General features: G+C 37.7%; 1 protein-coding gene and 2 pseudogenes across 2 annotated transcripts; all 3 read right to left on the minus strand.

Annotated features, from left to right (window-relative positions):
* Positions 1-1,852, minus strand: LOC117030468 (heat shock cognate 71 kDa protein-like; annotated as a pseudogene).
* Positions 1,853-5,533: 3,681 nt separating this feature from the next.
* On the minus strand, positions 5,534-24,025 carry LOC117029841 (caspase-13-like). 2 transcript variants are annotated; one of them, XM_033119088.1, is made up of 9 exons: positions 23,945-24,025; positions 18,576-18,830; positions 14,672-14,781; positions 13,666-13,839; positions 12,239-12,473; positions 11,247-11,390; positions 9,905-10,014; positions 7,306-7,428; positions 5,534-5,641 (listed from the first exon to the last, which is right to left on the minus strand). In XM_033119088.1, the coding sequence occupies exons 1-8, from the start codon at positions 24,021-24,023 to the stop codon at positions 7,330-7,332; spliced, it is 1,206 nt and encodes a 401-aa protein (XP_032974979.1). In that variant the 5' UTR covers positions 24,024-24,025; the 3' UTR covers positions 5,534-5,641; positions 7,306-7,329. The 2 variants fall into 2 exon arrangements, with proteins under 2 accessions (XP_032974979.1, XP_032974981.1); XM_033119090.1 differs by having other exon boundaries at positions 18,576-18,827; positions 23,945-23,989.
* LOC117029842 (transcription factor BTF3-like) lies at positions 8,280-8,776 on the minus strand (annotated as a pseudogene).
* Positions 24,026-24,170: the final 145 nt, after the last annotated feature.

Genomic DNA, 24,170 nt, shown 5'->3' on the forward strand with positions numbered 1-24,170 from the left:
TCAATCAATCTCTTTGATGAGGGGTGCAGAAGAGGCACCACCGGAAGGAGGGGCTCTACAACAAGGGGAGGCTCCAGGCGTTCATCCTGGCATGCCTCCTGCAATCTGGTACAGCTTGGTAATGATGGGATTGCAGACTTTTTTCCAGCTCTTTCTGCTAATGTTCAAATTCTTCCTTCTCTGCAGTCTGATTCTTATCAAGCCAGATGATGATTTCATTGCACTTATCAAGAATCTTCTGTTTGTCCTCATCATTGATCTTGCCTTGGAGTTTTTCATCTTCAACAGTTGCTTTCATGTTTCATAGGGTTCAAGAGAATTCTTGGGAGACACCTTGTCTCTCTGCTTCTCGTCTTCAGCTTTGTACCTCTCAGCTTCCTGGACCTCAATGTCTTCCTTGCTGGGACCACTCTTATGATTAGTGATGGTAGTCTTGTTCTCTTTTCCTGCTCTCTTATCCACAGTAGAGACATTGAGGATGCCATTGGCATCAATATCAAGAGGGAATTTAATCTGCGGAATACGACGAGGTGCCTGTGACTTCAAACTTGTCAAGCAAATTGTTGTCCTTGGTCATGGCCTGCTCACCTGAATGAGCACACCAGACTGATGGTCAGAGTAGGTAGTGAAAGTCTGTGTCTGCTTGGTAAGAATGGTAGTATTGAGCTTGATGAGGATGTCATGGCTCCACCAGCAGCTTCATTGTCAAGGGAAAGAAGATTGACATCCAACAGCAACAAATCTTGAACATTTTCAAATTTGTCTCCAGATAGAATGGCTGCCTGGACAGCAGCACAATAAACAACAGCCTCATCAGGGTTGATGCTCTTATTCAATTCTTTTCCACTGAAGAAATCCTGTAGGAGTTTCTAAATCTTGAGGATATGGGTGGGGCCACCCACCAGGACAATATCATGGATCTGGGACTTGGCATCCTGAAGGGTTTTCTTTACAGCATCTAGGGTGCCACGGAAAAGGTCATCATTCAGTTCTTTGATTCAGGCATGGGTGATAAAACTATAGAAGTTTATTCCTTCATAGAGTGAATCAATCTCAATACTGGCCTGGGTGCTGGAAAAGAGAGTATGCTTAGCATGTAACTCTTGTTCTCACTGATGTCCTTCTTACGCTTGCACTTGAATTCTGCAATACAATGGTTGACCATTCGGTTGTCAAAATCTTCTCCACGTAAGTGGGTGTCTGTAGCTGTAGATTTGACCTCAGAGATATCATCTTCAATTGTGAGAATTGACACTTCAAAAATGTCACTTCCCAAGTCAAAGATCAGCTCCAATCTTTTCGTCTAAGCCACAAGCAGTAGCAGCAGCAGTTGGCTCATTGATGATTCTAAGTACATTGAGACAAGCAATTGTTCCAGGATCTTTGGTAGCCTGATCCTGAGACTCACTGAAGTAAGCAGGTACTGTGACGACAACATTGGTAACAGTCTTGCCACGGTAGGCTTCTGCAATTTCCTTCATCTTTGTCAAAACTATAGGTGACACTTCTTCTGGATACAAATTTTTTGACTCTTCTTTGTATTCTACTTGGACTTTGGGCCTGCCAGCATCATTCACCACCTGAAGGGCCAAGGCTTCATATCAGATTAAACAACAGCATCATCAAATCTATGTCCAATGAGGCATTTGACATCGAAAACTGTGTTAGTGGGGTTCATTGAAAATTGATTCTTTGTGGCATCATCCATCAATCGTTTGGTATCAGTAAAGGTGACATAACTTGGCATGGTTCAATTTCCCTGATCATTGGCAATTATTTCCACTCTTCCACGCTGGAAGATACCCACACACAAATAGGTGGTGCCAAGATCAATGCCAACTGCAGGTCCCTTAGATATGGTTGTTTAAGTGTAGGAACAGCTTGCGAAGCAGGGAGATCCCGACAGCTGCTCCTGCATTCAATCGATTAGTCTTTTCAAAGGACCAGTTTTTGCTTTTCATGATCTACTTAAATTTTTATTACCATCTCACTAAGTTTTTCTTTTAATATTTATTACTTGCTTTCTTCTGTTTTCTTATTGATTTAGTACTTTTTCCAACTGCTCAGAATGAATGCTTTGTTGATACTTTTCTTTCTTTCTTGTTTTTACATATGACTATGTGTATACTTACATGTTTGTATATATATATGTGAAATATGTGTGTGTGTGTGTGTGTGTGTGTGTATTTCCATCTATGTGGTGATGTGTGACAGTCTTGATATCATTGGGTTTATAATATCACCATAATTATATGATATGTAATAGAATGAGGTCTCTATAATATGTATTTTTGGATCTTTGTGATGTGTCTCATGTTTCCACTTGGACAAGCTAAGTCCAGAAATATAAACATCATGAATTTTTGTAGTGTTAGTTAACACTTACAATTCACAATTCAGCTAAACCTTACAATTCGGAACCCTTAGAGTTTTAGTCTCTCATTACTTTGGAGAGGCAATGCAGTACAGTGGTTAATAACTCAGATTCTAGATTAAATCAAATTGCATTCAAATCCTCGTGTGTCCACCTACTAACTGTATGATTTTGAGCAAGTTGTTTAAGCTCTATGTTCTTTTGTTTATTACCTATAAAATGGGGATATTGGTAATAAGTACTTTACAGATCTCCTATAAATTTTAGTTACTGATATATAAAAATTCCTTATAATAATCAAAATACTTACAATAATCCTTACATACAATTAATATACATAACTATTAACAATTATGGTTATATTTGACACCTAGAGCATCCTTTTATTTTATTTAATACAGTTCAGCTATGTACCAAAATATTTATTTGGCATTATATATGTATGTAACAGAAGTGATACATCTTACTAAGTAGCTCAGATGGCCATGTTGCCAAAATTCCTCTACCGATATTCACCCTTCCAGAAATGTTGACAATCTTTCTTCCGTTGCTGACACTCCTCATTCTCTTTGATGTCCTTGATTTGTTGACATTTCTATTTCGATACAAAAACACTAAGGTTATACTATCTTGAACTAAAAGCTTCATTTATTTTAGACAAGATCCAAGTACTTGTTAAAGAATAAAATTTTCCTGAAGTTTGGAAATATACACACATCTGGAAAGAAAAATAATCAATAAGAAAATGAATTAACGTATAGTAGGAATAAAGAAAAATCCATGGGAATAATTTGCTAAAATAATGGTTTACTGAAGAAAAAAAATATCTGAACCTATGATGTTGGTTAAGAAATAAATTAGAAACGGGGAGGAGCTGAATGGTCTGGCTTCAGGGCATAGACTGGCAGGGCGGCTCTGCCTGGGCAGATGCCACTTTGTTCCTTTGTTAAGCCCTGCCCCCACCCAGCCTGCACACACAGGCACAGGAGGACACCAAGTCTGAGTCTCCATCAACCTGGCTAAAACTGTTTGACCCACCCACATGATTCCCTGAGACTCCGCCCCACCCACTTTTGGCACGCTGTAGTCACTTTCAGCAGATTTTCCATACAAATGGCTTGTTTTGGCTCATGCTGCGGACTTTCCTAAAATCTCTCAAAGGTTCACAAACCTCAAACAAGCAGTGGTAGGCCTCAACATGCTCCGTACCTCTTGTTAAGCAGCCCCAAGCCAGGCACTAGTGGCAGCTGGCTTCAGTTTGCAGCTTAGTATCTTCCAGGTGTGTCCGAGCAAGTGGCAACCGTGTGCAGATCACTTTGTAGCTCCTACCAGGTGTTTCTAAGCTAGGCACAGGCAGCAGCTGATCTTGGCCTGCACCACAGCCCCTCCTAAATGGCTCCAGAACCAACACACCCAGTGGCCAGCTACAGACCACAACAGAGTAACACCCAACCACCACATCTTCACAAACAACACACCAAAGGGTGGATTTGGCAGGCACCAGAGCTCTACTAAAGCAAATCCTGCACCATGGGGTCAGCCCCTGCTCAACAGCTCCTCCACTGTAGTCATGGCTATTCCTCTTTGTTGGAGACAAAAAGAGAATCTTAAAAGCATTAAGGAAAAGCAGTTACTTACCTATAAGGGAGCCCCCATAAGACTACCAGCTGATTTCTCAACAGAAACTTTGCAGGGCAGAAAGGATTGGCAGAAAATATTCAGTGATGAAAAGAAAGGACGTATATCCAAGACTACTCTACCTACTAAAGCTGTCATTTAGAATTGAAGGACAGTAAAGAGCTTCCAAGAGAAGAGGAAGCTAAAGCAGTTCGTCACCACCAAACCAGTATTAAATGTTAAAGGGACATTTTTAAGAAGAATATGAGAAAAAAAATCAAAACTATGAATAAGAAAATGACAATAACTACATACCTATCAATAATTTAAATGTAAATGGATTAAATGTTCCTATCAAAAGACAGGGTGGCTGAGTAGATAAGAAAACAAGATCCTTACATGTGTTGCCTACAAGAGACCCATTTCAGTTCAAAAGACACACACACTGAATATAAGATGATGGAAAAGGATATTTCACAAAAATGAAAATGAAAAAAGAAGCTGGAGTAACAACAGTCATACCAGACAAAATAGACTTTAAAACAAAGACTATAATGAGAGACAAAGAAGGACTTAGCAATTGTACATCTGAGTATTTATCCAAAGAAATCCAAAACGCTCATTTGAAAAAAATATATGCATCCATATGTTCATTGCAGAATTATTTACAACAGCCAAGATATGGAGGCAACCTAAGTGTCCATAGATAGACCAATGGATAAAGAAGAGGTGGTACATATATAATATACAATAGAATATTAGTCAACCATAAAAAAGAATGAAAACTTGCAACTTGTGACATCATAGATGGGTCTAGAGAGTACTGTGCTAAGTGAAATAAGAAAGACAGAGCAAGATAAATACCATATGATTTCGCTTATATGTGGAATTTCAAAAACAAAATAAATGAACAAACAAAACAGAAACATATTCATAGATACAGAGAACATTTTGATGGTTGCCATATGGGAGGGACATTGGGGGATGGGTGAAAAAGGGAAGGAATTAAGAAGTAGAAATTGTCAGTTATAAAAACAGTCACAGGGATGTAAAATACAGTACAGGAATGCCGTCAATAATATTATGATAACTATGTAAGGTGTCAGTTGGGTACTAGTCTTATCAGGGTCATTACTTTGTAAGTTATATAAATGTTGACTCACTATGTTGTACACCTGAAACTAATATAATATTGTATGCCAACTAGAATTGAAAAATAAAAAAAAAATTTAAAAATAAATAAATAAATAAATAAATAAATAAATAAATAAATAAATAAGAAAACATCTCTGGACCATTCTAGATGCTGGGTTTGATGAGTATACAAATGAGGAGCTGACCATTTTACAGTTCTTCTCTTCCAGATAGGAGCCATCTTCTTGCATCCTATTGCTAGGGCAAGTCATGGCCAGTTCTCATCATTCAGTGAAGTGTAGATATTATATGAGTCATAAAACAAGAACATTCAGTTAGTTTCCTCCCTTCATTTCCATTCACCCACTATTTGAATTCAAATTCTATTCTTTATTAGGTGACCCGAAAGACACTTTGTTTTTATTTTTATTCAGATACAAAAGGTTAAATATACATGCTGTACTGGTAAAGGTGCTTTTCGAAGTTGGTAAAGAATGGCTGGATGCCTGTAATTTCCTGAAGGAGAGAAGAAGAACAGAAAGTCAAAATAGTAATTCCTAGAAGCCTTCAATCTATCCCTTATCATGATTCTTTTTTCATTCTCTTCCATGTGCTTTTGCCATGGCTTCTAACTGTGACTGTGACTCTTATAGTTTATTCATCAAAAAGTACTCAGGATCATCTTTGGGAAATCTGATTAGATTATCTCATTTCTCTGTTGAAAAACACTAGAAGGATTTCCTATCTCAGTCAGGACAAAAATTGTAAAGCATTTTTTATGTGATCACCAAGGCCCATGTGATGAGGCTTCTCATCACTTTTCTGAATTTGTCCCTGCCATTTTCCCCACTCTCATTCTCCAATCTACTGCCTTCCTGAAGTTCTTTAAACTCATTAAGCATATTTCTGCCTCAGGACATTTGTACTTGCTAGTCCTTGTGCTGGGACACTTTTACTGCAAAGAATCACAAGGTTCATTGCCCGACTCTTTCCATTCTCCATTATAATTTCATCACTTCTATGAAGCCTTTCCTAAATAATCTATAACAGCTCAACACCCATCTCTTTGAGTCTCTTTAGCCTCCTTTATTTTTCTTCTTAGCCCTCATCACTCTCTGATATATATTTTCTTGTTTGTGTATTTAGTCTGTCTCCACTCACTAGAGTTTGAACTTTTGGGGAGAGCAAGGGCTCCATTTATTTTGTTCACTGATATATTCCAAGATTCTAGAACAGAACTTGGAACATAGTAAGTGCTTGATAAATATTAGTCAAATAAACAGCTCAATCCCCAAATGTGGTTCTATTGGACCAGTAAGATAATAAAAGCTATTCTGATGAAGTACTTATGCAATTATGCAACCAGGGAGTCAGAAACCAGGGGTAGGAGATGGTGAGTGTATATTTAAAGTATGGACATAAATTTTAGTCTAAAATATAATTTTACTTATGCTTTTGAGAGGGAGATTAATGATATAATACAGTGTGATATATAGCTGTTGTGAGTGAGTAAAATAATTATTGGGTGTAAACTTGAAGGGCCCATTCTAAAATATTTTGACCAAAAATTTGTGTAAGCGTTAACATGGGTGCTGGAAGGTGGTTCTGAGCAGATTAAGGATCTGAGAGCAGACTCTGAGTGTTCTGTGATCTACACTATGAGAAAAGTCAGGGAACCAGAGTCTGCATCCACACAAACATTACAGTCCAGGATGTGTTTTATACTGTCTGGTAATGGGAGCTCAATGGTAGTAATGTGATACCTACACTCAAAGGAGCAATGCCCTGTTTTCCCCATAGTCAGCTTCTATGTTTTCTGTTTTATTTTAGGATCTGAGTCAATGTTTGGTAACTCATTGTGTGTGGGGAGGAGGGAGGATAACTAATAAAGGAAGCATGAGGAGCACATTTCTATTTTATTAATTGTCACCCTTCATTGTTTGTTACTTCCAGTCTTGGTCTGGTTTATCTCCTCGATTCACTGATTGATTGATTGATTGATTGATTGATTGATTGATTTACTGTGGAGATGGAGGGGGATCGAGATGCATATAAGTAGAGTGAAAAATAGCATCTAAGCACCAAACTACATCAACAAGGAACACAATCTGACCACCCAAACGACCGCTGTCATTGGTCATTGGCCTTCACCACTAATATTACTCTCCCATTTACTTCACCTGCCAACAATTCTTGATATTATTTTAATTGCCGGGAAAGAGGTAGAAATATCTTGTCATGGATTGTCGTTCAATGGTGGGCATCTGGGCTTTAACATCTGGTTTATCAAATGATCGTTGTACCTAAAAACAAAAAGAGGCTCTAAGTGAGACATAACTCTTATGCACTCTCAAAAACATTTTGTACAATGAGTCAGAAAATTCTGGGATTGAAAGTTTCTGCTCCCAAAGTTGATGGGATCAAGTTCACAGATATTCTAATTCCCTGCCACTGCCACCCTATCTCTTAGAAGTAACACCCCACATCAGAATATACTCTTTATCTCAAAATAAACACCTCATGCATAATCCAAAGCCTTTCAAACTGCATTTCCTCTATTTTCCATATCTGATCTACAGATCTGATGATCAATTTTCCCTTGGGGTCTGTTCATGTGAACTAGATCTCAAAGACCCTCCACCTTCAGCTTCCACCGAGTTAGCCCTTAAGTCAATTAAGGCCCCAAGCCAGGGTTTTGTCCTTAAGAGCTGAACACTGAACAACTTTCACATCCCCACCACCAAGCTGACCTCTGAAGTTTTTTGCCATGGACTGATCAATGAAATCCTATTTCTAGACTTTTTCCTAGCAATGCCCTTGAAAGTATAGTATCTAATTCCTATTAATCCAACAAGACTTAACTTTCTTTCCTTTTTCTATCTTTCTTTCTTTTTTAACTAGGCAAAGAACTTTATTAACCTTTGTTTCAGACTTTATTCCCTGGATTCTTCACCTTAATTAGCTGCAAAGAATGATTTGTGTATAAGCAAAAACTGAAAAGAGCTGCAGTGTCCAAGGGGCTTAAGCTTAAAAATATTAGAGATTGAGATTTTATCAGATCCATGAACAAAATTTTAAAAAAAGCACTCATAAAATAAAATAGAGGCTTCCAGCAACTTCTTCAAGTTTTATCTACTTCAGAAACTGACTCAATTCAGTTTGCTTCATTCTTGGAAGCCTCATCAACATTCTCCACCAGATCTGGAAGTTCAATATCATCATCCTCTCTGGTAGCAAGTGGTGCTTTTCCATCCCCAGATGCTTTGGGCAGAGCTTCAGCCAGTCTCCTTGAACTAGTCAGACTGTGTCCCACGCTGGTTTAAGATGCCGGGTGGCATTTCTGTCAGCTGCTTGGTCTCCGCGTGGCCTGTGATGGTGAAAGTGTTCGTTGCCAGAGAGGCTTGAACTTCAGGGTTGTTAAAGTGGATCACTGTTCCTTGGTTTATGAACATAGTCACCTCTTCAATACCAGAGATATTGTTTACCCCTAACTTCTTTAAGGATAACTGATTTTATTATTATTATTATTATTATTATTATTATTATTATCTGCTGTAGCTGTTCTGTGAACTACCTTCTTCTTTCTGCAAGCAGTTCCTTTCCCACCAATATGCACTGTGCCTGCAGTTTGGCAAGTTTCTCCTGGTTCATGATAGTTTCTTTTGTCTTGTTGGAGAGGAAAAGGGACCACACAGGGGACTAGGGTTGGAGCTCAGGAACTCTTGGGCAGACCAGCTGAGAATAAACGCACACACGGGGACACAAAATGACAGCGAGAGGCAGGACTTAACTTTCTAAGTTCCATTCACAGAGACCCTAATTCACTTTACAATGCAATCTTCTCCAACTTACTATGTGTGTATCCCTTTTTTCTCACAGGAGTGCTACTATTCTCTACAGTTTTGAATTAAACACACACAGACACACACACACACACACTCACACACACATATTTTCCTATGTTTTTAATACCAATCCCTTTCTCCCTAAACAAGGGGACAAGAGGAGTATTTTTCATTCACTCATGCATTTATCTATTGAATGAATACTAATTCCTATGTGCCAGCATGTTGAGGTTTTCAGGAAATCCCTGCCTTTATGAAGTTGGCATTTGAGTGAGTAAATACAGGTAAAAAGCAAACAAAATATATACTGAGTGATTAGAGATAGGAACTATGGAGGATAACAAATTAGGAAGGAGGGCAGAATGAGAAATATCCTGAATTGGGGAAGGAATATCGACTCTTCTATTTTGGACCACTCCATTCAAAGAATGTCTTCTCCTGTATTTTCTTTCACGTGTCTTAGATCTTTTTCTTTATGGATCCTATCACTATGTGTAATCACACATTTGTTTGTTAGCTTACTTGTTTAGTATCCATCTCTCTCACAAAAATGTAGGTCCTAGGTAGCCTATGCCACACATGTGTCATCTACTCCAAGATAGAAACATTACCAAGTAGACCACCCAATATATATTTATTTAATAAATTAAGCAATGGAAATTAATTTAAAATACTTTTCACTCTTTGAATTGTAAGACCTTATAGTGAATAACATGCAAGCTTATAGTTTATATTATTTTGTTCTATTTTAATCTCCTTCTGTGGGGCATCAACACCTTTTTCTAAAACAAATTTTAAACCGCAGGATAACAGAAACTAGGTACAGCTCTACTTTTGTTTTTCTGACAAAGTCTGTCACTGTCACTTGAAAGAAGAATAATAGTAAAGTCTTCTTGAACAATTAAATGATTAAAAAAGAAAAAAAGAAGCTTACCATCCGAAATACTTCCTCTAGGTGATAGCGCCAAGAATATTTTTGGAAGCATGCGATGAGTTGTGTAATGAAAAGAGAACCCTTTGTGATATCTCTCCAGGACACATTATCTATGAAGATAGAGAGTGGTAAGTCTTGGGCTGTGGCCTTAGGTATTTTTTTTGTTTACTTTTTTGTTATTGTTGTTATTCATGCATCACTTGGACATTAGCTTGACATGTTTAGGGGAAGCACTTATATCCCTACACTAACTCATTTTCCACCAAGAGGAAACAAACAAACAAAAAACAAAAGAACTAGCAGAGGTTGAATTAAGTGGATAGCTCACTAGAATTGACAGAGATTGCATAATGATTGCATTGTATTCTTGGGACTGACATTCTACTATATGTGTCATGTTCATCCACGTGGCTTTGGAAAGAGACTGAAGGGATAACTGGAGTTATCCCATTTTACAGAAAAAAGAACAAAAAGTCAGAAACATTAAAGGATTTTCCCATGTTCACACAGTAAGCAACAAAAATGGCCACCCGGTTCCAAGTTTGTTTACAGATTATATATCATACTGTCTTTCACGAAGTAATAAAAGAGATGAACAGATCCAAAGGAAACTTTTTGAGGGGAGGAACAGGTTTATGGCATAGATCGTGGCAATCATTTCACAAGGGTATACTTATATCCAAACCCATGTTATATACATTAAATATATACAGCTTTTTGTACGTCAAGTATACCTCCATGAAGTGCTTAAAATTTGCAAATTAGAAACACTCAAATGTTAGACTTCTTAAGATGGTTACCTAGAGGTCAAGGGTTAAATACTTTCCCCCTACTATTAGTCCTAATAAGCCCCATAGTGCCATTTTCTATCCCTTTTAAAAGGGCATCCACATTCCTGCTGACTATGCACTGCAATGGCGCCACTCCACATAGCATCAGATGGGAATATGGAGAGTGGAGCTTGGAGATGATAATTTGAGAAAAGGCAGCCAGTACCAGGTTCCATAAAAACTCTATTTAAAATGTTAAATCGATTTAATAGGAAAGTGAATCATTTGTTTTAAAGAGTGTATGGTGAAGGGGGTTCCTTGTAGTAGGTTGTTTTCATGTTTGGTATAATTTTGACTGTAAGTGCAGCACTTATCACGTAATTACAATTTTAAAAAGTGGAAAAACTAAAGAATCTGTCTCCATAGAATAGATCAGACAAATGTAAAATATTTTGACAGCTTTCAAAATGTGTTTCAGATCATTGCTGCATAAGGTCTGTCTTAATTTTCTGGAATCATTCAGAGGTGACTTCAGGTCCACAAATCCTTATCCGCCACGGAAAGACACATACGTGGGGTGGAGGAGCAGAAAGCAATGAAGTCCTTCTCCACGTGTGTCTTGTAAACGGCATCCTCCTCCAGGTTCACGGATGGCTGTGAAGAGCTGTCTGCCGTGGCCTCTGGAGAGTCACTGACCCACAATTCCCCACGATTATCTGTAGAGACATCAACTTTCTACACACTGTGTACCTCCATCAGCATGACTATTACAACTGCCCTTCTTTCTTTTTAAATGTTTCTTCTCACCGGTTTCATACGTGTGACTATGCACGCCCGCAGGCACTCAACTCCTCCCCACCCACCCACACAACACTTTGCTTCTCTTTGGTGTGTTTAAGCAATTTGCCAATTAAGTGACAGCATCTTGTTAGTAAATAGTGACAGCTATGGTAAAACTAGAAGAAGCCATTTGCTAAGAAGAGCAAAGGAGTTAACGCTTTATCTGCATAATTTCAGAGCATAGTTACCATTTTTTAGCTGTTATTTCTGCTTTCCCCACAAACACTGCTCCAAAAAGCTAAGAGGCAATTGGAAGTCAGAAAAGAAAGAAAGAAAGAAAATTTTGACTGCAATCCCATATAACCTCATCTCCCTACTCATTTCCCTTTCAATAATGTATGGTGGGGGGGTACTGCTATCACATAGCCCCATTTTCAAATGAAACTCTTCTCATGCCAGAGAATGTCAAAATGCCTGGAAAACATTTACAAGTAAAGCTGTCACTAAATGATTTCATTCCAAGGTTTAAATATTTTTGTTTAACTTGATTCAGGGATTCTGGCCATCTCCTTCACCACTTACTTTGGATTAAATTGAATAGATATTTCTCAGCTGACAAGACAAATTCTCATCATACCATCCCCCTAACTGGCGTTTCCTAATAATTCAATTCAATTCGTTTGCACTGAATGGGGTCTAAGATTGTTTCCCCTAAAAACAAAACATACATCACAATCCTTGGTGAACACCTCATGACCTTTTGATTTTCCCGTTCAGAACTCACCACCTCTGCAGGCCTGGATAATGATGACCTTAGGTTTGTCCTTGAGACTGAGGCAGTTGCGGTTGTTGAATATCCGGAAGATGGTGTCATAAGGGAGCACATCTGGTGTTTCACTACTGTGCAGAGTTCCACAGATTCCATCCAGGATGCCATGAGACATGAACACTAAGAATGTGCTGTCTGAAGACCTGTGCTCTGGGCGGGCAGCAAATGCCCACAGCACTGACTCCATATCCTGAAAAAGACCACAAAGTCTTACTTTCATAGGACAAGCATTAAAATTAATCTGACCTCCTATTTATCATGAGCGGTAGAAGAAACACCTGTGATGTTCCAGTCACACAGTGGTTGCTCAGTGATAGTTTTATTTTTCTTTCTATAATGGAAGAGTTGGTTCAACTTCCTGTTCCTCCTGACATTATATAAACCGTCCTCTCGACTCATTTTATATTTGCTTGTTGTCACTTATATACTTTTTTCTTCCTATCTCTGACTTTTTTCTTATTACTTAATAAGAGTCTTGTGTCATAAAGGTATCATACCACTTCCCTTCTAAAACTCTTCTTACTGTACTTAGAATAAAATCAAACTTGTGACATACACATACTGCCTCCTGCCATGCTTCCTTCTCCTCTAGGCTCTAATCATACTGGTCCTTCTGTCCTTCTCACGTGTCCTTCTCATGTGCCAGTTTCATACTCAGTTCAGACTTTTCATTTGTAGTCATCTCTCTAGGAATGTATTTCATTCACATCTTTGCAGAGCTATCTTGTTCCTGGTAGTCCTCTGTCACCTTCTTTATTGTCTCCTAACTGAGGCTTTTCTTGACTATTTCATCAAAACTATTACTCCCCACTTACCAATTTGCTTTTATGTTTTCTTTTTCCATTTCATTTACTTTTAACTTTATTTCCACTCTTATAGAGATACATACATACACCAAATCCCTGAAATCTTCTGTTTTGCTTTTAGTTTGATTGCCCCCCAATAAGTGAACCAAAATCAATTCCAGCTGGGAACTTCCTGTCTCCTTCATAGTCCTACCCTAGTGCCGGGAATAGCCCCTGGAACAAAGTTGGGACTCACAATTTATATGGTGAATAAACTCCAGCTAAACTTTCATTACTTTAGAATTTTCTGGGAATATTGGGTCTGAACCCCAATCATCCCGCTTTGGAATGAAGAATAGTGTGGGTACACACGCCAATCACTTTTTGTCCAGTTTTATGGAATTGAGGATATTTAGAGCTCAAAAGAGACAGAGATAAATGTAATGATATATCTAATACTTTCATTTTATAAACACGCATACACACAAGTATGCAGTCCAAGGTTGTTACGGTATTTGGCTAACATTATAAAGTTATTGTTGGTAGGAGGATGGGTGTTGAATATACACGTGTTTGGGATGGGTGAGGGGTCTTTACCCTGGCAGTGAGTTTCTCTCTCACGTCCACGCTGTAGCCAAGGCCCTCAAGCAGTCCCCTCATTCCTGTGATGTCAAGCTCAGCTCCTGTCCTGAGAGGAAGACGATCAAATTCTGTATTGCATATGATGAGAGCAAGACGAGTGCGGTCGTTTTTTTCTTTGATTGGATAGATCTGCAGGAAATGGATATGCAGTGACTTTGATTTGCCTAAACCTCTTTTAAAGCCTCATATATTATTCATTATTACTTTGTTAAGGGCTCATAGAGCTGCCCTCTCCCCTCTCTGGTACCAGAAAACACTGCCTTCCTTCCTTCTCTTTTATAATGGATTGAGTTGACAATTGAAAGAAGTGAGTGATTCATTTTTCAAGAGCCCAGAATGGGACCCAGAACATATTTGGGATAGTTACTCAAAAATCTTGAGGAAACTAGAACAATTCACATGCTACCCTTCTCTCTTCTCCACCTAGTCAAATCTTTCCAAGTAGTCAAGGTTCAGATCAAATTTGATAAAAACCACGAGACGTTTGCTATTGGCTCCAGCCAAAAAGAAAGATCCTTTGCCTTTAGTAACATCATTATTTTGGTACAATTTTTAACATATCAATTTATAATGCGTGTCAGGCATTATAAATTTTAAAATGTGCTTTATGTCTAGGCTTTTCAACTAGTATGCAAACAGTTAATATTCAGCTGTTATTGCATAAATATCTTATGCATATTTTGATTCTATGACTACAACTAAAATTATAATAAGTCTCAAACAGACATGAGAACAACTATCTGACTAAAGTGAGAGATTTATATTTTGTAATGGAGTTGAAAGAAAATTGGAATGTGTTTGAGTCTACATGATTTTCTCCTTGCTCAAAGCATCTATGTAAAAGATTACCACTGTCCCCACCTCACTACTCTGCAATTAGTACTTTAAAAAATTGTGTATTTAGTGGAAGCAATGGTTTCTCTCTCTTTCTCTATTTCATGTATAGAGCACAGTAAAGTACCTCTCCAGCCCTTTCTTTACTCATTGTCAGGAATTCTTCATGAGGACAAAGCTTGAGGGTATCTGTAGATTCTGCAGACTCAGCTGGTCCAGCCGCTATATTCGAAAGAGCTGTAGAACACATGACATGACATCATATGATATAAATTGTGATATCTGCCTCTATGACCCAATTATCACCTGAGAATACCGACGGAAAAGGGAAATTCTGAGAAGATTTTTTAACATTAGTTAATTTAGGAATTATAATTGTATCTAACTTCTAGTATAAAGAGATGTATTACTACTGGGAAAGAAGGGAGAAACCCTTGGTACAAAAAGAAGACGTGCCCCCCAAATAGATTCTGATTATTCGAGGAAAACATCTCCATGATTTGGGGTCAAATTTAGCCTTTTTATATTTAGCAAAAACAGTTTGATTTTTGCAAAGTTTTTACTCTGGGGTAATTATCTATGTGCATTTCTCTTTTCTCTGAGCAAGAGCATATTGAGTAAATATTTATTAGAGTGCTGTTCATTAGAAATATTATTGCGATCACATATGAAATTTAAAATTTCCTAATATCCACATTAAAAAGGTAAAATAAATGGACAGAATTAATTTTAATAATATATTTTATTTAACATAATATATCCAATATATTATCATTTCACATTTGTTATTAGCCACAATTCAAGCACTTAATAGTCACACGTGGCTGGTGGCTATCATATTGCATGGTGTAACATTCCAAGTCCACTCCTAATTCACACAACACACAGACACATTCACACACCAAACACTTAATAGAATCCTGAATCCTGTACTATCCAGGTATTATTTTTTCAGCAACCTCAGTCTGAATTCTGAACTTTTCCAGAGGGGATGGGCTTTAGTTGCTTCCTCACCAAGTTTCAAAGTCAGCTATTTAAAGGAGAACCAGTATCTAGTAATGAGAGTGCTGTATCCAGGGTCAAAGGGACAATTTTTTGGTCAGAGATTCTAACATATTCTGAATGTCCTTGCCTCCAAAGTGCTGAACAACCAGCACTAAATTTTCAACCCATGATTTAAAATGTGAGGAAACAACTCATCCCTGTTGGGAAGTTTATTTCTGACTCATCCTTACCTAATCCCTAGAGAAATGTAATATTATCCCACACCACTTGGTCTATTTGACTGAGATTGTGCAAGAGTCTGGAAAAGTCCAAAGGCCTCCTGGAGGGGGAAGGAAGAGGAATTCATAAACAGAAATTAGAAGAGAGGTTTCCCAAGCAAGATCTAATGTAACAAGGTTTTAATCCATACCAGGAGTAAACCTTTGTTTTTAGTTACATGAACCAAGACACTCTCTGATTTTATTTAATTTAAATGAAAAAAGCAATCTCATCCTGTACAAAATTTTTAGTTCTTATATTTTATATATTTTTTCTATTTCACTTATTTATTTCCATTGGTTCTTACATAATATTTTTTGATAAACATCTTTCTAATAAATCTACTAAAAACCTAAGCTCTGGAGATGCAGCAAATGTAAGTCTTTAAGGAAACTAAACTTTCTGAATATTTATTTTTATAGATTAAATAGTGACTCATGCTCTCCCTTTCCATTCCAGAAGATTCTGGCAAGGTAAAGACACTCAGGGCCCTGGGATATTCCCTTGTCAGAGGGTATGTTTCTCATCAAAAGTCTCCTCTGTTTCCAGTTTACTTACAGGTTTGGTGAACTCTTTAATTTAAGAAAAATTATCTCTTAATGACCATTATGTGTCTATACATAGATAAACTGTTCATAGATAGAATTGGGAATTAGACAGTGTTTCTATCTGACATCTAATAATGCAGTTAACATGAAAACAAGTCCTTTCATTACAACATAACAAATATTAGAGTGCAGCCTGCTGCCCAAAAGAAGCTTCTGTTAGCCTGGCAGTGCAGAAAAAAAAAAAAAAAAAGAGAGAGAGAAAATGAGGGGCTTAGATAAAACTTTTAATATCTGAGTCTTATCTGTTACTTAATGAAATACTCAGAAAACATCTTCAATTGATACTAAAAGGAAGAGACTGGTAGAAGATAAGACAAAGCCATCTCTTTTAATGGGTAGGAATTTTGAGTACTTGTCTCTCTGGCTAAACAACAGTGCTTGGCACATGATATATATGTGTGTGTGTGTGTGTGTGTGTGTGTGTGTGTGTGTGTGTGTATACATATATATATATATATATATATATATTATTATATATATGTATATATATATGAGTTTGTTAAATAAAATAAACTAACAAATAGCTTGGATTCTTCCCATCCCCGCATTCCATTCCTTCAGTGCTATGCTTGGCACCCTCAGAATTACATCCATGTCCAAAAGGCCTGGCCAGGGCCATTACATACTCTAACAGCCCAGCTTGCCCTGCTTCCTGGACCACTGGGCCAATGTATTGTAGGTGTCCTAGAATGATGCTGGAGGCACCATGTGCAGATAGAACCCAGGGAACCACTGAACACATCATGACGGGTTCTGTACCTGCCTCCTGACTGCCAGCCTCTGCTGATGCAATAGGTTATCTCAATTTATTTTAATGCTCACTGTGATTCCTGGGTTGCTAAAATTATTTTGAAACTCCCATTATTTTAGTTTTGATTCTTCTTTGCTGAATTATCTCTGATTTTTTTTAAAAAAATGCAAATTGTTCCTGCCCCATCCCAACCTTAAGAGAACATAATAAATCTGCACAGGACCAGTTTAAATATTAATGAGAACATAGCCTAGGCCACAATTTTGGGCATCTATGTGATGAGCATATGCTTCCTGCTGGTGGGAATGTGCCTTCTCCCTAGAGAAGGGCTTACGGAAAAAGTATATTTTTATAGTGAGGGCTATACAATTGATGTTGCCTTTTGTTTATTATTGCTTATTATTTTGATAAACTCTAAGTATTCAGGGTTGGGATTTCAGGTTAAACTCAGCAAATAGAGCCTGCCACTGATGAACTTGGGCCTATGAATATTTAGGCTTTAGTAATATTGAAAATTCAATCTAGGTCAAAAGTTTTGAAAGATTTTAATATATTAGATACTTTAAAGGTGTTCTGATCATATTTTCTAACTTACAGAAATAAGTAAGCACTCAAAAGTTCTAAATGTTACAAGCCAAATAATAATTATGGTAACTAATATTTTTTACATACATGTTCTTCATTTGTCTTTTCATCCTATGTTTATTCTGTGCCTCTTTTGTGCCTGGCACTCTGCTAAAAGCTATTGCTCATTGGTGAAAAATCCAGTTGTATTCTGGCTTGAGCAGCTTGGTGAATTATAGCTTTGTCTAATGAGATAGAAAGGGGATAGAAGTGGAATAGATGCAATAAAGGGAATCAGTGTTTAATTTTAGGTATTTTAGTTTTGTGAAGCCTTGGAATATTCAAGTGAAATGCTGACTATGCAGATAGAGCTAAATATATCTGGAGCTCAGAGGAGCGTGATAGGTGAGAGCTAAAATCTTAGTTGTCAGCATGTGCCTGCCATTATGTTCCTAGCTTTACAAAGACTATGATGTTACTGAAATTGTCCCCATTTCATAGATGCTGAGACTGATGCCTAAGAAGGTTGAGAAAACTGAATAAAGTCAGATAGTGTCCAAAGTGAAAGAACCTGGTCAGGATCAGATATCCCTAGCTGCAAAGTCTCTGCATTGGCTATTTCTATGAGTAACCTAAACACAAAGAATCAGCTTCTTAGCTAATTGGAAATCAAATCACCTGTCACCAAAGATAAGGTAGCCCCTAAAAGGACAATGATAGGTTTAGTGAAAAATGCTTTTAGTACTTTAAGAATGGAGGGCATTATAGAGGACACTGGAGGGGCTTTGGAGCTAAACAGATACTGAAAATTTTGAGATATTCATTGTAAATGATTCCATTCTTACCTTTCATATGGGTGGAATTTTTGTCTATGTTAAGGAAGGTTTGCACAAGGACTTGACCTGCCTCATGGCGTTTCTGTCGTACAGAGTCCACCAAGATCCGGGCCTTGTCTTCAGGTTGGGCATCATGAAATTTTTTCTTTTCAGTTTCTTCCAATTTCAGAACATTTTTTTCCACCAAGTCATCCAAAATGCCAGTCAAGAGTTCTTTACCGACAGATTCCAAAACCTTAAGTGGGTTTTTCTTGCGCTTATCTTCTGTCAGAAAATACAAAGTATCCTTCAACTGAGGGCACAACGTAAAGAGTTTTGCTCTGTCTTCAGAGAGCTCCCTATCACGTGAAATACTATTTAAATGCCTTCTATTTCACCACATCTGCAATAAAGTACGTACCTCTTTCATTATACCTGTGGAGTTCACTCACCTCATCAAATTCATACTACGCTGTGTTCAATGATTCAATGCCACTTAAGATTGTTTTGACAGCTTCTCATCTCCCTTCTAGCCATTGGACCTAATGCCTTCCACTGTTCTTATATGGCCCTTTCTATTTTTCTCCTTCTCATAGTGATGATGATCCACCTGGAATGTATGAGGTCAGACAATTAAGTTCACGAACTCATCCTAAAAAAAGTGCTACATACCTCATTGCTGAATATCACTACAGTCACCTGTGAAGCACTCCCCTTGGGAATCTATGCACCAATGCCAGGGCCTAGTCCCCCTTTCATAGCAATTTTGGAACTCTTTTTCTGGAATGGCCATCAGAGCTGTCATTGTATTACCCTTGATGTCCTGAATGTCATCAAAATGTCTTCCTTTCAATAGGTTCCTTTATCTTTGGGTAAAGAAAGAAGTCATTGGGGTCCAGACCAGGTGAGTAGGGAGGGTGTTCCAATACAGTTTGTTTACTGGCTAAAAACTCCCTCACAGACAGTGCCGTGTGAGCTGGTGCATTGTTGTAATGCAAGGGCCATGAATTGGTGAAAATTTCAGGCTGTCTAACTTTTTCACGCAGCCTTTTCAGCACTTCCAAATAGTAAACTTGTTTAACTGTTTGCCCAGTTGGTTCAAAAATCATAATGAATAATGCCTCTCATATCAAAAAATGTTAGCAAATTGTCACAACAAGTTCTCAAACTTAATTGTCAGACCTCGTATGCTCCAGGGAAAATCCATGCTCTTGTCTGGACTGTAAATTTCTCCCACTAGACCATAGAATCTTTTTTCTCCTCTACATTTAGTTTCCTTGATGAAAGCACTGTGCTTCTAATCCACATTTTTCATACTCACATCCCCTACCCACATCTTTGTGCTTAAAATCTCAAAAGTATGCATATGCTTGAGGAATACATGAATTAATAAATAAGTGAATGAATGCATCCAGAGTCCTAATACATTAATATCTTGACTCAATCAAAATTCAGAGTCGAAAACAATCTGATGACTAATCTTTCACTATGGTAGATTAATTTGATACCAGGTTAATTTATTACTGTCTGGGATAATTTGAAATTTTATAAGGCAATATAGAAGTCAAAGTAATAAATCTTTTATTTTAATAGCACAGATATAGTTTGGACATATATATGGGAAGACAGGATATCTCATCAATTCTGAATTAATTTAAGGTAATTATCCAGTCCATCTAGATATAAGGATAGCCTTGACACAAAATGACACTTTCTAAAGAAAATGTGCCAGGACATTGAACACGAATTTTGGCCCAGAAACACCAGCCTCATTTTCCATGTTATCTTTAATTACTCTTTCAATAAATGTTTATTGGGCAATGATTATGAAAAAGCAACATGGAAATTATAGACGTGAATTAAAAGTGACCTATATTGATTAACTTAATAACAGCTAACATCTCTTGCCCACTTATTATGATTGAAAAGGAATACGTATAGAGCAATGTAAATCATCATTATCATTTCTTTATTTTTATTATTTACAAGTCTGTGTACTAATGGAAATATTAATATTCCATACTCACAATAATCCAATGAGATAGTCATCATTTTCTCTATTTTACACATACTTTGCCCCAACTCACACAAATTAGGATTCAAATTCTGTTCTTACAACACGGCTTCAGTAATAATAGTTAATATTCACTGATCCCCTGCCAGTGCCAAGTGGTATACATGAATCTTCTCACTTAAATTTCAACCAAACTCCATATAACAGATACATTAATAACAAAAAGGAGGCAGACACAGAGAGTTAAGTAATTGACCCAAATAATATGTATAGTACACAATGTGTGTAGTAAGTTGGAAGAAGGGATTCAAATACAGTGGTTCAGAGCCCCCACTCTTAAGTCATCAAACTATATTAAATGATACTTGGTAAAGAGTTACTTAAAATAATACAAAGTATTTCAGGGACTCAAAGAAGACTGGGTTCATTTCTGCAGGTGAGGTCGTAAAGACTTCTTAGAAGAGGTAGCAGAAACACTGCGATGAAACATAGTATACTAATGTTAGAACTGAGAGTTTAAAGAAATAGCAAACAGCATACAGGATACTATACGGAATATAGAGTGAGCCTGAATCCTGGGTTTCTATTTCATTTACCTGTACGCGCAGCAAGGTGGTATAGCGTGGACTGAATGAATGGTATGGGAGAAGTATGGTAAACAATACAACCAAGAAGTTTGGCCTTAGGTCCCCTTCTCATCATCTACACATACTCATGGCTTTATTATTAGCTTTAAATAATAAATAAATTACTCCCAAATTTATAGATTCAGCCCAGATGTATATACCAAAATTGAGACTCATATATCCATCTCTTTTCAATATCTTACAGATTCATTAAACTCATCTTTATAAAGCTGATCTGCTCATTTTTATTCACCTGCTTTGTTCCCTATATTAGTAAATGATATCTAACCACCAAGTACACTCAGCCAGTAAAATATGGTGATAGTGAATCTCTTCTGCCTTCGTAACAACTTATTTTCCATCTCACATCAAGTAGTATTGATTTTATCTGCTAAATATTTGCAAGAATCTGACTACTTCTCTCATTTCTAATTGTTCATTATTCCATTTCAGGCCAACATCCTTCCAATTTTAATTACTCCAATAAATCTACTCTCGCCCCTTCCAATCTGTTCTTCACTACGAAGCAGAGTGAGGGTTCTAAAATCTACATTTGATAATGGAACCTCTCAGCTTAATTTAATCTAGGCCTTCTCATTCATCCTCATCCTCTGCTGTTCTGCCCACCATTTTCATTACATTTTAAACACTCTGACCTCCTTTTGGTTTCTAGAAAGCCCTTACTTAGGAATCTCTACGTGGGCAGTTTCCCACCCTATTTCTTACTGTTTCCCCCACTGCTCTGTTTATCCTTTAAATCTCAGGTTAGATGTCACTTCTTTCAGGGACTTCTCTCTGATCTTCCCAGACCAGACCAAGTGTCAGATGCATAAGCTCTTAGGATTCCTTTTTTCTCTCTAGGCTAGCAATTTCTTCCCCTGCAGTTGTTACTTAGTTAACAATGACCAACCAAACTTGGTTCTTTGTATTTATTGGGCAACTTTACTTTTTTTTTTTTTTTTTTTTTTTTGGCTAGTGCCTTTCAGTTTCTCACATCTATTATCTAATGATGTCTTGATTCCAATCCAATAGCTAGTGAGCCCATCCTACCTGGCCACAGAAGCAGCCATGAGTGTGGATTTAACTTACTACTCCCCAAATGCTGTATTAGTGTCATGAAAAAGACAAAAAAAGAATCAATTCTTTCATTTTAGTAACTTAAGTTAAATGTCATGAGAAAAGACATAAATTCTGGAAAGAATTATATCACAGAGAGAATCAAAGAAAACATCACAAAAACAAGGAAGTACGAGTAGGGTGAATACCGTAAAAAATTTTGGGGGAATAAGAATGAGGTCATATTTTAGAAGAATTAATGGAAAAAAATGGGTAAATATATTTTGAAAGGTAGGAAAACCTATCTGAAAAGTTCAGACAGTTTTAAAAAGGCAATAGGGAGCCACTGTATGTTCCTGAGTAACAAAATTACATTAAGAGATACCCAGAATGTGAGAACTGAAAGATAACTAACTGATCATTTCTCCTAATAATTCTAATCTGCAGACAAACCTGTGCCAGGTTAGCTATATAAGGATTATCTGTGTATCTTTAAAAATTATAAATGCTTGCTGTCTATTTAAGATTGACCAATTCAGGCCAGTTCCTTCCCAGTTGGAGCCTCTGCATTTCAGGCTCCTCCTCCGTCTTCCCATCCCCGCAGCCTGCCATGGCTGGGTACAAGTGTGTTATCCCAACAAGGGAGCCATGGGTCCCGTGAGCTCCCAGGACAGCCGTGGTGCAGGGCAGTAGCCAGGGCAATGACGACTGAACATTCTGTGCAGGCTGCTGAGGAAAGTGGTGGCACTCGGGATGAACCCCAGCTCCACCCAACCCTGTATGCTGGAAGCTTTCCAGGTAATTGGACTCTGGTGCCCCGCACCTACCCCGCGACCCTCTCCCAACCCAGCCATCCTGGTGCAGTACATAAAATTAATAAAAAAAAAAAAGTTTGATCAAATCAGGATCAAGATAACTGAATAATCTGAATTTTGAAAAATGACAAAGATTATTACGATTTGTTATAAAGTTTAGAAACTACTGATCTTCTTAAAACACTTCCCTTTCAAATGAGAATGAAACCAAAAAAGTGATATACTAGCTGTATAAATAGTGAATCTCAAGCTTTTTCAGTTTCCGAGTGTCAGAAACATGACCTGAAAGTAGGGTGCAGGATGGACTGGAGGGTTAAATCCTGGAGAGAGGGAGACCAGTTAAAAAAACTGTGACAGCAATCCAAGGAAAACTACTCTGGAGTCCTTAGCACCGAGACTAGAGAGAAAAGGGGAAAAAATGGAGTCACCTTAAAAAGACCAACAGTATAATACAATATAGAGGATGGCAAAGGGGGCGGTAATTCACAGGCTCCCTTATGTGATTCTGGGAACAAAGCTTATGAGTCAGATGACTAATATCGAATGAACAGGAAGCTGAGAATATTTCAGAGCGCACTTTGAAACCGAGAGTTTTCTCACACACAAATAACTTACTCTATTTGTCTTTACCCTCTCTTTCATCACCAGAAGCTGACAGAAAGGAATTAACTTTTCCTGGGTCTAAGATATCTGGAGACCTTACTATCCTGCAGCCTCTGGAAGGCAGTGTCCCCTGATTGAACTTACATAGAGCTAATAAAGGGAAGACTTGAGTTTGCACATTGTTGGCTTGTTTCTGTTTTATTTCTCTTTGTCACAGAGCAATGAATAAAGGGTTTCCGAAAACCCAAGTCCCTGACCCCTAGTCAGAAAAGGACCCCTACTCACCAGCCATACGTAACAGCCTCAGTCCCTTCCTGCTGCCTTGAAGAGAGTCACTGGCTTGAAAATGAAAGTAACAGTGCATTTCCTTAGTGCAGAGGGTGGGACATGTAATCATAGATTGGGAAACTGCTACTTAAAACTTAGAACTTCTGGGTTCACTGTCGGGAAGTCCCCTGTAGTCAATAAACGGATTTCCCAGTTTTGAGAAGTAAAGTTTCTTCCTTTGGCA

Source organism: Rhinolophus ferrumequinum, chromosome 11 (genome assembly GCF_004115265.2).
Source record: "Rhinolophus ferrumequinum isolate MPI-CBG mRhiFer1 chromosome 11, mRhiFer1_v1.p, whole genome shotgun sequence".
In the NCBI taxonomy this organism is placed as follows: domain Eukaryota; kingdom Metazoa; phylum Chordata; class Mammalia; order Chiroptera; family Rhinolophidae; genus Rhinolophus; species Rhinolophus ferrumequinum.

What these genes read in the sequence shown, in the direction of transcription:
- LOC117029841 (XM_033119088.1), bottom strand. Translation starts at nt 24,023, where the DNA reads ATGCACTGTTACTTTCATTTTCAAGCCAGTGACTCTCTTCAAGGCAGC. An exon ending in GAGGCTGTTACGTATGGCTG is followed by an intron (nt 18,831 to 23,944) that starts GTGAGTAGGGGT and finishes ATTTTCTGACAG; the next exon opens with AAGATAAGCGCAAGAAAAAC. An exon ending in TTTCTGCTCCTCCACCCCAC is followed by an intron (nt 10,015 to 11,246) that starts GTATGTGTCTTT and finishes CTATCTTCATAG; the next exon opens with ATAATGTGTCCTGGAGAGAT.